Source organism: Protopterus annectens, chromosome 4.part0 (assembly GCF_019279795.1).
Source record: "Protopterus annectens isolate FY-2018-M chromosome 4.part0, PAN1.0, whole genome shotgun sequence".
Taxonomy (NCBI): domain Eukaryota; kingdom Metazoa; phylum Chordata; order Ceratodontiformes; family Protopteridae; genus Protopterus; species Protopterus annectens.
The window spans coordinates 469,913,968-469,930,709 of record NC_056733.1 but is presented as its reverse complement, the minus strand read 5'-3'; the positions used below and the strand labels follow the sequence as shown (position 1 = coordinate 469,930,709).

Sequence of the window (16,742 nt, the reverse complement as noted above, 5' to 3'; positions counted from 1 at the left end):
TTATCAGCTCAATGGTCCTAGTAACACCTGCAGTGCAAGTTCTAACAGTTATGGAAAATAGACCTTTTCTCATCGTGTTACATACAAATTTACGCTCCTGGAATTGTATCTCAAAAACAAAAACTGTCACCTCTCCTAGTCCACCTAACAAGCATGGACATTTCTGCTATTTCTTACCTGAGACTTTTGGCTAAAGTTGTCTGGATGCAGAGAGCGCTGAAGGTTCCTGTACTTCTGCTGAAGTTTTGGAATATCCACATCAAATAATGGATCACTTCAAATAAAAACACAAAAATACATTACTAATCATATACTATAAATCGTAAAACTTCAAAAACAGTATTCAAAATTCTCATACACATTCACAGTCAGACAGTATAACCAACTATTTTTGACAGCTAGTCTGAGAAGACTAAAGATTTTTTTTTAAGTACCTCAGTGAAATAACATAATTCGTGTTAGCTCAATTACATGATTCATTGCCTGTAAAGAACACAACAGTGAAGAGAACACAGCAGTGAAGAGAACGGAGCAGAAAGCTCCGTGCCGATTTCTATAATGTACATTTTTGTGTATACAGTGTACTCAACTTTGATTGGACTGAGAAGCAAATATGAGTAAACTGACAGTGCCTTAAATCTTGTAACCCAAACACTACTTACGTCATTGGGAAAAGTCTTCTACATGGTACCAGCCTAATTTTTTGAGAAAAACAATACTGTTTACACATTCGGAACCAAGTAATGCCATGTAAGCAAAAGCCATCTGTTAAACAGCATGCACCTCTGGGTATATATCGTACGTTTTTTTATTTTTTTCCCCAACAGATTTGTTTTTCAATTGAATTGCACAGGTTATAGGTCACATTAAAGGTGGGAAAAGTTTTGAAATGATTTATTGTGGTCTCATATTTTTATATCACAAAAACCTGGCATTTTAACAGGGGTGTGTACACTTTTTATATCCACTGTACATTAAATGCTATTCACCGTACAAGCGCTGCAGATCCTTTACATGTTACTTTACATGCATAGCCAAGAAGTTTAGCCAACTACAAAATCAGAGGTAAACCTACAGTGGTTTGCATTACATCTAAAGAAAATGAAAGTTACACATCTGACTTCTGGTAGAAATGCTAAGTATTTGTGTTATACGGGTATCTCCAACCCAATCTCTAACAAAAATTAACTATAAAACTGATTAAGTCTGTAAGTTTTCAGTAGTTTCTGGCTGTTACTGATCATAAAAGACATTTTCTGCTGTGTTTATGTCATCTGGGGAAAAAACTGCATAACAGCCAGTCCTGTCTACATGGTTGTCTGCCTGTAAATAATCACCCCGAAGGAAAGGTTAAACACAGTGTAGCAATGACCTCAACAATGGAAAGAGAAATTTCAAATTATTATGAATGACGGAGTTAACTAAGATGGGCAAGGAAGACAGCAAAACTCAGACAGAAAAAATTGGAAGGGACTACAGTTCGCTATATATGGGCGACACCTAGCAGAAGCACTAGGTGTTCCTTCCACCCAGTGCAGCTCAAGCCTAGCAAGCCTGTGCTGCCCAGTCCAGTCGAACAGTAACCTTAGAGAAATTCAGTGTGGAAAGGAATGCTTCCTCTCAGAAGGGATGCACTGCAGAGCTCAGAAGATCTGATATGGGGAGGCAGGGGATACTCTACCAGTAAGAATGGCAGGCCACCAGGTGAATGCTCTACCAGGAAGAGGGCCGGCTATCCAAGCTGGCCTGTCCCTAGCACATGATTCTCACCATGTAATGGCCAAGCTGATTGGATTCCATGTCAGAAACAAATCGCCATCTGGTTACAGCCAGTCCTGTAGGAGATTGATGGGTGACATAGAAGTTATGTTCTTACCATAACGTTCCATGTTAGTTGTCTTCTTCTCGCCTTCTTTCTTGCTGGATGGGTTCGGAGCCGACCTGCCCGACTCGGCCACTCTAAAAGCTCGAGAGTTGGTTCCACCAGCTCGAGGCTCCCCCTATATCCCACAATGCTAGGCGGTATTACCTCAGATCTCGTTTGTAAGCTGTGCCCAGCCAAAAATAACTCCAGAACCACTGGAAAGGGAAAGAATCCACCTCTACAAAGGGAATGGTAGAAAGGTAACCTGAAGAAGGAATATATGTACAAAAAACATATACCTATGTACAATAGAGGTGGTAGGAAGAGAGGTCACAATCAAACTCCTCTAGGTCTGTCCAGGCTAGGGGGAAGGAGAGGGCGCTAGAAAGAAGGCGAGAAGAAGACAACTAACATGGAACGTTATGGTAAGAACATAACTTCTATATGTTAAGTTGTCAATCTCGCCTTCATTCTTGCTGGATGGGACCGCGTCCCTAGCACCTTGTCCCGGGTGGCCTATCGGAACAGACTCTTGAGAACAGTGGAACCAAAGTTAGCTCTATGTCTAGAAGCTAAATCCAACTTGTAATGAGAAATGAAAGTGTGAGGAGTAGCCCAAGTAGCCGCTGCACAAATGGTGTCAATAGGCAGTCTGTCTTGGAAGGCTATAGAAGTAGCCAAAGCTCTGGTGGAATGGGCTTTAGGTTTGTTAGGCAGTTTTTGATGTCTTATTTCATAGACAATGGAAATTAGAGATGTTAGCCATCTAGACAGTGATACCTTGGAAACAGAAAGTCCCTTTCTGCCCTCTGCATAAGAGACAAACAGCTGGTCAGATTTTCTGAATTGTTTGGTTCTATCCAAATAGTACCTTAACTGACGATGAACATCTAGCCAATGCAATTTTTGTTCAGACCTATTAGAGTATTCTGGAAAGAACACAGGAAGGTCAATGCTTTGATTTAGGTTAGAAGCAGAGGCTACCTTAGGTAAAAAGGACGGGTTGGTTCGTAAGGATACCCTGTCTTTGTGGAACAACTAATATGGTGGTAGACAGCTGAGCACCTGAAGTTCTGAAACTCTTCTGGCTGAAGTAATAGCTACCAGAAAGAGAGTCTTCCATGATAGCAATTTCAAAGAGCAGGAAGCTGCAGGTTCAAAGGGGGAGAATCAAAGAACTGAGAACTAAATTAAGGTCCCAAGGAGGAGGAGGATTTCTTATAGGAGGTCTGAGTAGAAAAACTCCCTTCAAAAAGGCTTTGCAAAGCTTGTGGGACATTATGGCAGACTCTGAAATGCCCACATGAAAGTTATTTATAGCTGCCAATTGAACTTTAAGAGTAGAAGGAGATGAACCTGCATGAAAGAGTTCAGCTAGAAAATCAAGAACCATATGGATGGGAGCAGTGAAAGGATCTAAGTCCCTTCCTTGAGACCAATAGTGAACGTTTCCACTTACTCAGATAAATCTTCGAGTGGAAGATTTATGGGAAGCTATTAAAATATCTCGAACAGAGTGAGATATTTGAGGAAGCCTGGCTAAGGTTGGAACTGGAGGAACCAAGCAGTGAGGTTCAGAGAGGGAGGGAGCGATGTAACTGACCCGACTGATGGATCAAAGATCTGGAACTAGGTCCAGATGCCAAGGTTGCTCCAACAGAAATTGATGCAGAAAGGGGAACCAAACCTGTCGAGGCCAGTAAGGAGCAATGAGGATCACTGAGGCCTTCTGAGCGATAGCTTTCTGTATCACTTGAGAGATTAGTGGGAAGGGAGGAAATGCATACAGAAGTCCCGGGGCCAAACTTGGACTAGAGCGTCTCTGCTGGGCTGGCCTGGTAACGGAATAGGGTGAAATAATCTCTGCACTTGCTGTTTTGGGGAGTAGCAAAAAGATCGCAGCAAGGCTGACCCCACTTGAGAAAAATTTCTCTCACAACAGAGTCTTTCAGAGACCACTCGTGAGGCATGAGAATAGCTCTGCTCAACTTGTCCGATTTGATTGGACTTCCGGGGATGTGCGTTGCTATCAGAAACCGCTGAGAAGAAATCGCCCATTGCCACAGTCTGAGTGCTTCTCGACATAGGGATAGGACCTGGTTCCGCCTTGTTTGTTGATATACCACACTACAGACATATTGTCCGTCTGGATTGCTATCGTTCCCAAGGGAAGAGAGTCTTGAAGGGCTTGCAACGCTAAAAGCACTGCTCTCATCTCTAGAACATTTATGTGCAAGTGGCATTCGTCTGGTTGCCATGTGCCCTGGACAGTTCTGCCCTGATAATGCCCCCCCCACCCGATCAGGGAGGCGTCCGTTGTCAGAGTAGCAACCGGAGGAAGGAACAAAGGGTCTTCCCAACAAGAGCTGAGGGGAAGACATCCACCACCGAAGAGGATTCTTGCACGTTTGTGTAATCATAATGGTGTGGGACATCGGAAGTTGCTGATATGACCATTGTGTGAAGAGCATCCACTGAAGGATTCTCATGTGGAATCTGGCTAATGGAAGCAGAGGAATGGCAGCCGCCATAATCCCCAATACCTTCAGAACTAACCTGGCTTTGACTCTGTTGCTGCTGAAGAGGAGCGCGACCAGTTTGTGTATGTCTGCTATTCTCTGATCTGTCTACAGACATGTTGAATGTGTCTAGATTTAAACCTATGAAGGTAATAGTACGACAAGGCGACAAAACAGACTTTTCGCAATTTATTGAAATACCTAAGTTTTGACAAATGCGAAAGGTGTAGTCTCTGGCCAGAAGAAGAAGATGCTTGGTGGGAGCTGTGAGGAGCCAGTCGTCCAAATATGGAAACACCTGGAATCCTTGACGTCTCAGGTGAGAAGCTACCACTGCCATGCATTTGGTAAACACCGGGGCAGTGGTGAGACCAAAGGGCAGGGCCCTGAATTGAAAATGACTGGTTCCCAGCCTGAAGCGGAGGAATCTTCTGGAGCGTCTGTTCATTTTTATGTGATAGTACGCATCCTGAAGGTCTATAGAGCACATCCAGTTTTCCTTTCCCAATAGGGGAAGGATGGACTGTAGCGTGACCATCCGAAATCTTGTTTTCTTGACCGACTTGTTCAAGATACTGAGATCCAAAATTGGTCTCCAGTCCCCTGTTTTCTTTGGAACTAAAAAGAACCTGGAGTAGATTCCGGACCCTCGCTGGTCTGCTGGAACTGGCTGAATTGCTCTTTTTGTAAGCAGCTTTGAAATTTCCAAGGCTGTGATATCCCTTTGAGCGGGTGGAACATCTGGAAGGGATTTTTTTGATTGGTTTGGAATGCGAACGAAGGGAATGGAATAGCCTTCGGAAATGATGGAGTGTACCCACTTTTCTTGGGTTAGGGATAGCCAGGCTTCTGGGTACAGTGACAATCTTCCCCCGACTGCCTCCGAAGGTGGACAGTCGGGCAACACCTCAGGGATGCTGAAAGGGCTTGTCGGAAAAGGTTTCTCGATTGCCCTGGTTCTGCGGACCCCTCTGCCTCTGGGGCGACGTCTACCATTATTGTTCCCTCCTCTGCCTCTGGAGGGAGCCGACTCTGTGCGTCAGGCAAATTCCCTTGAGATTGTTTGCGGAACCACATTTTCCCACCTTTCTGGCCTTTGGGGTAAGGCCTAGAAGGAGCAGAAAAACGGACTCCGACGGCAGAAAGTCTTGCCATCAGTCTCGCACCTAGTCAAGGTTTCTTTCACCTGAGGACCAAAAGAGATGATCCATCAAACGGGAATTAGTGAACGACGTTTTAAAGGGGTCCGCAGTTGCATAGCCGCATCCAGGCATGCCGGTAAGGCCACACCTGTCCCTGCGGCCTGCTCGCTCCATCAGCCGCATACAAAGGAGGCGCATGGAGGAGTTAGCTATAGAATTCAGGGTAGCCAGCTGAGTGTTCATCTTGTCCTGAAAACCCGCAGCTGTAGGATCCTTCAACATGTCACCGCTTCTTTGATCAAGTCCCTTTGAAGACGAGTAAAATGGCATAGGTAGTTCAGCGAACGCATTGCAAAGGTCGCTGACGAGAACATCCGCTTCCCGTACCTGTCCATAGACCTAGATTCCTTGTTAGGTGGATGGACAGGCACCGAAGGATCAGCTAGTTCCTTCTTGGTGGCAGCAGCTACCACCATAGCATCCACAGAAACTCCCTTGGTTAGAAATTGTTTATCTGCTGGTGCCGTGATAAATTTGGAGGGTCTCCTGGGGGTGGGGTCCACTGAATCAGGAGCCGTCCATGCCTTTTTTGCTGCCACCTGCATGAGAGGGTCAAAGGGGGGTGACACCCAGGAGGTGGAAGGGCGAGAGCCAAACGCCTCAAGGTACACAGATTCATCCTCCGAAGGGTTAAGGGCTGGCCAATTTCCCCTCTGTTTGAGGATTTCTAGAATGTCTGCAAAGGAGACATCTTCAGAAGGGGAACGGGGGGAACCCTCGGAATCCTCTAAATCTGTGTCAGAGGTGACAGACTCAGGTGAGTCTAAGTGTTTCCTCTTACACTTTCTCTTCCTAGGGGGCTCTTCTGCCAATTCAGGAGAGGCCTCGGAAGAGGATGAGATCCCCACAGGGGATTCCTGAGGAGCTGGCTCTCTGCGGTCTGGGATGAGGGAGTGAGTAGACATGACCTGAGGCACCGAAGAGGGAGGGGCGGACGGAGCCGACTGTGGAGTTGAACCAGGTTCCAACACGCTCCGCATGACCTCGAACGCACCCCTGTCAGGCAGAGCCAGAGGCCCCCGCTCCGAAAAGCTGAGGACCCCCCTCGGCACCGACAGTGATGGCTCCGAGGCTGATGTCGGAGCCGAACTCACCAGTGCCGAAGCACCGAGAGGGAGAACGGGGTCAGACAAGGGTCCGATGCCACTCACCCCCTCGGAGCCGACGAGGGAAGTCCGGCACCGAGATTCTTCCAAGGAAGAAATCGGAGCCGACGACAGAGCCCAAGACATTTGTATCGGCTCCGACGCTACCACAGTCTCGGTTCCGAAACGCCCCGGCTCTGAGCTCAACGGAGTCGGAGGAGGAACATAATGAGGAACAGGGTCAGGCATCGACTGATGAGTCGGGCTCTGAAGCATTTGGGCCAGTGCCTCTGACTTAAGAAGTCGACTCACTACCCTCTGAAGGTCATGGTCTGAAAGCCTCGATGACCTAGAGGAGTGAGATCTATGGCTCCGTTCAGACAGCAAGGGAGACGCTGGAGCCGAATGAACGGAGCCAAGGGAAGGTGACCTAGACCTCTTTCTAGATGTCGGCTCCGACGGTCTGGTCGGAGCCGACACAGGAATTTCCAATGCCTCGGCTCCAGCCGGAGCCGAGGAAACCACAGAAACTGCAGTCTGAGACTCATCGGCTCCAGCCGGAGCCGATGCAGACGGAGGTTTCGAAGCCTTAGGCCTCGACTCAGAAGCTGGAGCCGAGGACCTAGAAGCCTTAGAGGGTTTGCCCTGAGTAACAGTAAGGGAACCCTCAGGCTTAAGTAAACCTCTCAATATAAGTTTATTTTTTCTTTCCTGCAGGACTCTGGGGCTGAAGCCATGGCATACAGCACAAGAGTCCTGCAGGTGTAAAGGTCCCAGGCAGTAAACACAAGAAGTGTGACCGTCTGTCAGAGTCATTTTCTGACAGCACGAGTCACACTTCTTGAAGCCTGAGACCTTTGAATCCTTGGACATTATCAAGGAACCGAAAGTGTAACCACCACACAGAACACACCCACACCGATTACACTATGAAAAAGTTAAATTAAATTAAACTAATAAAAATTAGATAGTTTAATTAAATATCCCTACCAAACACAAACACTCCACTTAGGGATAGCAGTGCCCGAAGGCCTAAGGAAAGAACTTATAAGTTCTTTAGGGAGAAAAAGGGGAATAATGGAAGAAAAGGGATAAAAATCCACTAAAGTACGGAAATATGAAACTTTGGTTAAGAAAAAGGGATTTAAACTAGTCAGATAGACTGATTTAACAAACTAACCTGAGCCGGTAGAAAAAACAACACCTCGATAGCTGTAGCGGCAAACGAGATCTGAGGTAATACCGCTTAGCATTGTGGGATATAGGGGGAGCCTCGAGCCGGTGGAACCAACTTTCGAGTTTTTAGAGTGGCCGAGTCGGAGCCGAGGTCGGCTCCGAACCCATCCAGCAAGAATGAAGGCGAGATTGACAACTTAACATTAGATAGATAACATAAAGAAACAAATAAAGAAAACATTCAAACTCCTCCAAAACCTAAATATGATCATAACCCTATGAGGATTAGGATACAGATGCAGGGTAATAAAGCAGGGCACTTTCCTATATAGAAATGGAAAGTCAGAATAATTTAAGGATTGGGTAACAGTAAAAACTCAAGAGCTGCTAAGGATGATAGAAATTGGCCCTGGAGAGGCAGGCTAGCATCGGAACAAGATAAAAATGAATTTCAAAATATAACACAAATGAGGAAGAAGGACACAGGAGATATGAACAACTGTCAAAAATTAAATCACTGCAAAATAAAAAAGGGAGTCTTTCAATACAAAAGGAAAAGCTACAGAGTGCTTGGGAAAAATAAGTGATACACAAGTTTGGAATAATTCCTATTGGATAGCCATTTTAAGTAATACATTCAGTGCTCAGAAACTGTTAGTGCTGTGGAACAAGAAAAAGCTACATAGTGCTAGGAGAAAATAAGTGATCATTTTGATAATATCCAAGTTAGAAAAATTCCTGTTATGCTGCCATTTTAAACAATTCTTCAAGAGCTCAAAAAATTTTATGCAATGACTAAAGCACCAGAAAGCAGAAATTGCTGTAGTAAAACTCCGAGACCTATCACAAAAACAGCTAGAGATTCTGAGAAGAAAATTTTATTTCAGAAATGTTCTAAACATTTATAAGGCTGAAGAATGGAGAAGTCATGATAAGGTATAAATGATAACGTTTATGGAAGACTTAGATGTGACAATGTTACAGGAAGAGGCACAACTGCTGTTTGCCAGTATAGATGAAGCAAAAATTGTGAGATACAGTCAAACCAAAGGGAAATCCCCAGAACAGAAGGCATTCTGGCAGATGTCTAAAAGTTTGGAGGGAAGAAATTGATCTAAGTTGGAAGGTGTTGTTTAATGTATTGAAAGAAGACGTGCTGAATCTTTGTTGGAAAGCAATGGTAGCAGTATTGCTGAAAGCAGTGATAGAGAGTCCAGGAACGGTGTCATACAAACCAATTCCTATTTTAATTCATGATTATAAAATGTTCAAGTCCATGTTAGTTAAGCCAAAAAGCAAAAAGACTACCAAAATTGATAGATATGGATCAAAGTCTATGACATCCAAACCCTCAAGAATTAGCTCTACCTAGTTAACTCTTGATATAACAAACTAAATGCTAAAAGGTGTAGTATTATTACTTTAGGTAGACAACCCCTCTCCTCATCATACTGACTACACAATGTATTCCACAAAACAAAAATGTAGTTAGGGACCTCCATGTAAAGTACAGTTGCGCAAGTCCTACTCACTTTTAACAACAGGTGCTTGTAGAACATACTGCCTTACTGGCATATGGATAGGAGTGCCCTGTTACCTTCCCTCTGGTAGTCTAGCAAAGCTCAGAGCTCCCCACCCAAGCCTGTCTGTGAAGGACCAGTCACCTCGCAGGACTAGCACTGCCCTAGAAAGACACAGACAAGACCCCTTCAGTTTTCTAGAGTCCAACAGGAAGATCAAATGAAAATGCAAGTTTTGCGAACATCTACTATTCCAAACCAAAAGCCCCCCAAAAATTCAGCTGCAACTCTAACAACAGCAAACTGATATATATATATATATATATATATATATATATGTGTGTGTGGTTGGCCTCATTTAACACTTGCCACACATCTTTAAGAAAAAAACAAATGCTGAAACAGTCAGGCTGGAATCATCCAGGCTGTCAGTTGAAGTTTCTCCAAACTGGGGTGCACTAGTCACCTGTGCAACTGTGTGAGCAGATCCATAGTGTGAGGAAGTCTGTTGTAATTGCCCCTGGCCAATACAGTTAAAAGGGAGAACCAAGATTGCCTTGACCAATAGGGTGTTACTACAATAATCTTTGGTATTTGGTATCTTTGGTGGCACAGTGGAAAGCATGGTCGTCTCACAGCAAGAGGTTTCCTGGTTTGACTCTCAGTTGGGGTTTCTTCTGTGCGGAGGCTGTATGTCCTCCCTGTGTTCATGTGGGTTTCCTCTGGGTGCTATTTTCTCCCACATTTAAAGGCATGCAGCAGGTGGATTAGACACTTCAAAATTGGCCACAGGTGTGAGTGCAAGTGTATAGCGTAGAAGAACCACCACAGCAGGGCTAGCCACCTGGCAGTGTAAACCTTGTCTCTAGATGATTGTCATTGTTGAAGTGACACCCCAATCCTATGTAAAAAAAATAGGAAAAAAGAGGGTTGTGGATGGATGGATTTCTTTCTGAATCTTTAGAAGTACCTTTTAATCAGTGTAAATGGTGGAAACACATACAGGAACATTCCCATCCAAGGGAATGAGAATGCGTCTGTCCTCCAAACATAGCTGCAAGGATGTACGGAACATAATTTCTCCAACTGTCTGTTTTGAAAGAAGGTGAGGAGATCTACTTGAGGTGTTCCCTACATTTTGACTAAATCCTCTCCACCACTGCCTTAAGCTGCCACTCATGTGGGTCTGCTCAGTCTGTCACAAATTCTGCTCTGATGTGATGTACACCACCTGATGTGTCACAGAATGCTATAAAGCCAGCTCCCAGGCCAACATTGTCAACTTGCACAGAGGGTACAACCTTGTACCCCCTTATTAGATGATATACATCACTGTGGTGTTGTCTGGAACCACCAGAAGAAGACCCGAAGCCCATAGGAGGTGAAGTACTTTCAAGACGTGACATCACCACCATCATTTCCTGGATACTGATGTGCTTCCATGTGTCATCCCCATTGACACAGCTCCTCAAGCAAAGTCAGACAAATCTGTTTGGACAGACTGCAACGGCACTGATCTCTTGTCTGATGAAGGACAGCACTAGTAACTGGGATTCCACTGAATGAAAATCCTGGATCCAACAATTTCAGACATACCAATGAATTTTTTTCATGTGAAGATGGGCCAGTGATATCAGGAGAATCATGGAAGCCATCAGTCCAAGAATTATTAGGAATTCTCTTGCAGAGGCAACACTAATCTTAGAGAATTCCTGAAATGCAGTCTTATAAAACAGGATTTTGTCATCTACAAGAAAGGTCACTCTCTTGTGGGAGTTGATTAAGCGGCCCAGAAATACTAGTCTTTTGCAAGGGTGCAGGCTGGACTTCAGGGGGTTTAACTTGAATCCTAGTTGGGAAAGTAAGTCCAAGACCTTCTCTAGGGAATGCAGACACCTGGACACAGGCTCAGCATTGATCAGCATGTTGTCCAAGTATGGAAAAATGTAAATGCCCAGAGTCTGACAGTGGGTCATTACTGGAGCACGGCATTTGGTAAACACTTAAGGTGCACTGGATAGCCAAAAGGGTAATACAGAAAACTGAGTGTGAACCAGACACAACAAATCTCAGAAATCTCCTAAAGCAATAAGCAATGGGGATATGATAATCATTCTACGAGTCTAGGGTCACCATGAAGCAGTGGTCTGACAACGGGAAAGCACTGTCTGCAGGGTGAACATCTTGGAGTTGGGAAGGAAAGGTCCAACACCAGTCTTCACAACAGAACTTTTTGGGAACCAGGAAATTCTGGAGTAGAAACTGCTCATTCTCTCTCAAGGAGGGGCTTGTTCTATGACCTCCAAGTCCAGCATTTACATGAGAATTGGAGGGAATAACAAAGTCTGGTCTGGCAGATAAAGAGGAACCCTCTTGAACAGAGGTGGATGTTCATTCAACTGCCATCTGTAACCCCTGCAAAAATGATTAGCACCCATTTGTTGGAACCACTGACAGCCACTGTTGACAGCTAATATTGGAGACATGGCATCCAGAGGGGAAAATGAGAGAGAGAGAGAGGTGCTGCACTTCGGCACAGTCATACATTGGAAGGCAGGTTATCCTTTTTTGGGAAATGAACTCTTCATTACGCTTGATGGGATTCTCACCCTGCCATTTCCTTTTACTGCATTGTTTTTTGTTTGTCTGGGACTTCTGTTTGGAAGGCTGCCAAAAATTATCCTGCTTAAAGGAGGGATATTTGGGAATATGAAACATTTGACACCCCTTGAAACAGTTTACCTCTATCATCCAAGTATTTAAGGATCTGATTAGCTGCTGTACAAACAAAAAATCTAATTTTTCAACTTCTCAAAAATGTTCTACATGTGCAACCAAGTATACCTACTTATCACTGATGCTGCTGCATTTCTAACAATAGTATCAGCTCCCTCAAAGGCACTTTTAAAGGTATGTTTTGACACCCGAGAAGTATTGGAAACAATATCTTTGACACAGACCTTTTGCTCGGAAAGTAACGAAGCAGCAAACTCATCTAACCTATATACATCTCAACACAAACTTCCCCAGAAAACACTAGTAGTTAAACACTTTAAAAGCCATCACACTGGATTGAGCCAGCTTCTTTCCCAGGGATCCAACCTTATCTGAAGGAAAAGGATTTGAAGAAGACAAAGTCCTTTTATCAGACATTGTAGCTGGGACGCTGAAGCAGGGTCCACAGACAAGGGGGCTTGGAGGCCAAGCATGGCTGACCACTGTCCCCAGGTATGTCAGAGGCAATACCAAACACTGGCTGCACGGTCAACCCAGTACAAACCAGACAAATCCCACCATTCTCCCTCTAACTAGCAATCTGAAGTCAATTTCTACAGGAATACTTTACTGAATACTGCACTACGAAAAAAAGACAGCAATTTCAGTAGTCCAGCACAAAGCACAAAATACATGTCACAAAGACCTTTGATTTTTAATAAAGGCTAGTTTCAGTCCCACATTCATATAAACAACCTAAACAGCATTAGACAAAGAATTAGATATAAACTTAAGAAAAATTCCTGTCAAAAATGTTAAACAAAATGCAATAAAACTGCAACTCAAGCAAAAAAAAATAAAATAATTTAAAACACTGCAAATCTACTTAAATGATCTCAAATAATCATAGCCCCAAAGAAAAAAGTACAAAATAAGTTTTCCTGTCAAACCTTTCAACAGAAGTTTTTAATCAACAGAAATAACAGCCACAGATCTGGAAGCACAAGGCAATGAGGGAAACTGTACTAAATCAGCCTCAATACAGAAACTCTCAAACCAAAGGGTAAAAAGGATACACAGAAAAACTATTCAGTAACAACTGCAAGAAAAACATAGCAAGCAAGATTTTTCACTGTATGATACCTTAAACCTCCTGTAATGTAGGTAAATGGGATATGTGCAAATGACCCCCTTAAAGAACATCAAGTGCTTCTGCTACATGGCTTCTGAAACTCCGTGACTTTTTATTACTTTTTAAATCTTTATGGTTACATTCAGGCCAATAAAGCCAAACCCCACTCAGTTAAACATTCACCAATAGCCATTAAAGACATTAGAATATTTCACAGGTTTATAGGAGTTTACTAGGCGAACTGCCCTAGAGCCCTTACAAGCCTAGTCATTTTTATCCAGGATTGCCCCAATTGTCAGTCATTAGATGAGTGAGGTTTGCAGAGGTAATGGTCTATGGAGTTAATACAGTCTTCCTCTGTCCAGGAGGGACATGGGCACTACCCCAGGAGTGAATATGCAGTCACCCATCCACTGATCTAGGTTGCGTTTGAAGAGGGTCAGGTTTCATGTGAATTAGAAGCTTGTTCCAGAGAAGTGGCAATCTCTGGGAGATGTAGCTATCTCTCCAGCATATGACATGCTCATGTCAGAGGCTAGGTTAAGATCCCTAGAGCGACTGACCCTCCTGCAGTCTGATTTACGTATGTGTAGTATTTCCATCAGGGCCAGGTCACAGACCCCCCCCCCTCCTTTAAGCATGACACAGGTCACCCCTTGGCAACCTTTAGGTGTGTAGAAGTAGGTAGGGTACTACTAAATTCCTTAGCTTAAAATAAACAAAAACTCTTATACTGTAAGAGAAATAAAACTCAAAATACATACAAATTACTCATAAGAAAAAAAAAAAAGCAAATCAGCAGAATACACACTCCAAGCACATATAGAAAAACGGAGCAAGAAGAATAAAAACCCGAAAGATTTTCTTATCGGGTCCCAGTAGTGGAGGTAAACTACAGAACACAGCAATCTTCCAAGAGATCCTTCTATTTACTTTGGGGCTAGAAAACTGACAGGGTCCCGTGTTATAAAACTGGAGGACCAGGTTTAGAGCACAGCACTTCCCAAACCTCTGGAATAAACTTTCCCTGCTTATTAAGTAGTACAAACTCCCTATTTTCCTTTAAATAAATTCCTGAAGCAAGGACGTGTGGATTGAGGGAAGGTACTAACAAGTCAAGAGTGGTCACAAGACTCAGTGGTCTTAAAATACCTACTAAATCTATAAAGGTGGGTCTTTAAAAGGAAGACAAGACACGACAATATTAATTGAACCATGATGACTCAGAGATAATCAGAACATTACAAAGTTGTTGATGAGCTGGGGTGAATACAGAGCATTCAACAGGGTCTGCTAAGATTTTGTGTATGAAACAATGTTAGCATTTGTACTTCAAACTAAAATAACAAAGCTAATATGAAAAAAATATGAAGTATTAGAGGATGGAACAAAGGTGAGAAGGGTACTATTAGGCAAATTGAGCTGGAAGGGGACCAGGTAGAAATGTCCTCTTCCCCACTCTATTATTTGCCTTAAATCTGGAGTCCTTAGCAAGAAAGATAAGGGACTACTTCACCAGTTGTATCCATGGATTTGTGAATCAAAAGAAAGGAAAAAACACTTAGTAGATATTATATTGCCTCTTGACATACCCGGAACAGGATATCCTAATGAACTGAAATGTCCTTCAACAGTTTCAGACATTTTAGGGAAACAAAATAAATAAAGCTAAAACAAAAACAACAGTGGTAATTTTTTTTGCTTACATGAGTTAGTTCAATAGTATCCATATTTATCAAGATGAGATGGAATTAAATACTTGGGAATATGGGTTAAAGAGGTTCAGGTGCCTAGGCAGCAAAACATTTCCCTGTGGTACATTTGGCTGGGGACACATGGCTGAAGTGACATTCAGCTGCAGAGAAATATGGCTGTTGTGAATTCCCTGTGGCAAAGAGAAGAATACACTGCCATGCCCAAAACTTCAATAACCAAATGCAGAAGAGAAAATGACGTCCATGGCCTTCAGTGCAACACGAGACAGCAAGCAGTACGGCAGGTTATCAGCAGCAGGCTGACCAGTGGGCATGTCAGCAGCTGTAAAAATGCAGTGCACAATGGTTAGTGCCTTTATAATTGATGTGTGTGGGCCACTACCCCTTTTACAGTGTCTGGGGAACATTACCTAAAATGCATACTGGAGCATAAATGTGACTGCAGTAGCATGCAAAATTTCATCCATGCTAGAGTATACTTTTACACGTTGCAGTTCCATAAGAATGTATTGTACACTGAGCACAGCACCCATTACCTTTCCTGTCCCCATGCACTTGGTTATTAAAGCTGTGGGCATGGCAGTTTGTGCTTCTCTTTGCTCATAGAGAATTCACAACAGACATTTATCTGCAGCTGAATATCACTTCATCCATGTGTCCCCAACTAAATGTACCACAAGGAAATGCCTTGCTTCCTAGGTGCCTGAACCTGGCTTAAAAGACACCGTCATGGCAGCTAAAGACAAATGGGGGGATATTTAGAAAAGGCAAAGAAAAAAGAAAAAAAAAAAAAAAGAACAGTAAATTTACTATCCAAATCCCTGACGTGTGTGTTACATACAAGGACAGACATTTTTATCAGCCACATTAAATGTTCTGGGATAACTATTCATAAGTAACTAAAACAGTTTATTGGGGATTGGCAAGATTTACATGGGACAAGCTGCTTCTCCTTATGGTACAAGAGGAATTAGGGCTACTAGAGTTGAACGGACGCAGATAAAATCTGGAAAAAGAAAGATTATGATGGTACAAAGGGAAGGTACACAGGATAAAGAAGAGGTCAGAATTGTGGATCCAAGCTAATAAGGAACATAGAGAAAATGACATCTATAAAATGCAGAAAGTTTAACAGAGAGTAAAGCAGTGTAGGACTGGAATAAGGAAAGTCACACTAAAAGGATCTACAACAGTAAGGATGCACAAACTATTCAGGAGGTGGCTGGAAGAAGGTGAAGAATATTACTCAAGGTAGTAAGACATTATATCAAAGGGGAAAGTGAAGAAAGTATCTGACTTGCAGGTTAAGGACCGTCTATACTCTGCCATCAATCTCTAATATGGAAGCCAAGGACAGTGGGAGAGAAACAGTAGTAATTAAAGAACACCATGGTGGAATTTCTAGGTAAGGCAAGATGGATGCTGTCCTTAAAAAGGTAAGGGGGGGGTAATAAGCAGGGCATACAAAAATTTGCATAATAACTACAAGAACCAATCGGAGGACCTTAAAAGACTGGAAAAAACAATAGGCCAAAAACATTAAAAAGATAAAATAATAATAATAACTGAACGAAGTCTTCTAGGGCACCTAATTATGCAACAAATGCCTGATTGCTCAGGATATTTGTGATGAAAAGTCTTTTCATTTTCATACAGAGTAGACTGCAAAAGTTCTCTCTCTCCCAAATGAGAAGTAGGCACTGGAGATGTGAAGGAAGGCAGAGGAAATTGGGAATATGTACTTTGTGAATATCCAGAGTTGATTATATAAGAAAAAAAGATACTTTTAGAATAGTTAAAAAGATTCCAAAGTA

The 16,742-nt window shown here is 43.1% G+C and overlaps 1 protein-coding gene across 2 annotated transcripts in view; it reads right to left on the bottom strand.

Annotated features, from left to right (window-relative positions):
- HSCB (HscB mitochondrial iron-sulfur cluster cochaperone) overlaps positions 1-16,742 on the bottom strand; it is a 477,619-nt gene that overhangs the window by 419,053 nt on the left and 41,824 nt on the right. For both annotated transcript variants that reach the window (XM_044068392.1, XM_044068391.1), the window contains exon 2: positions 178-274. In XM_044068392.1, coding sequence (XP_043924327.1) covers positions 178-274 — 97 coding nt within the window. The remainder of the gene's footprint in view (positions 1-177; positions 275-16,742) is intronic.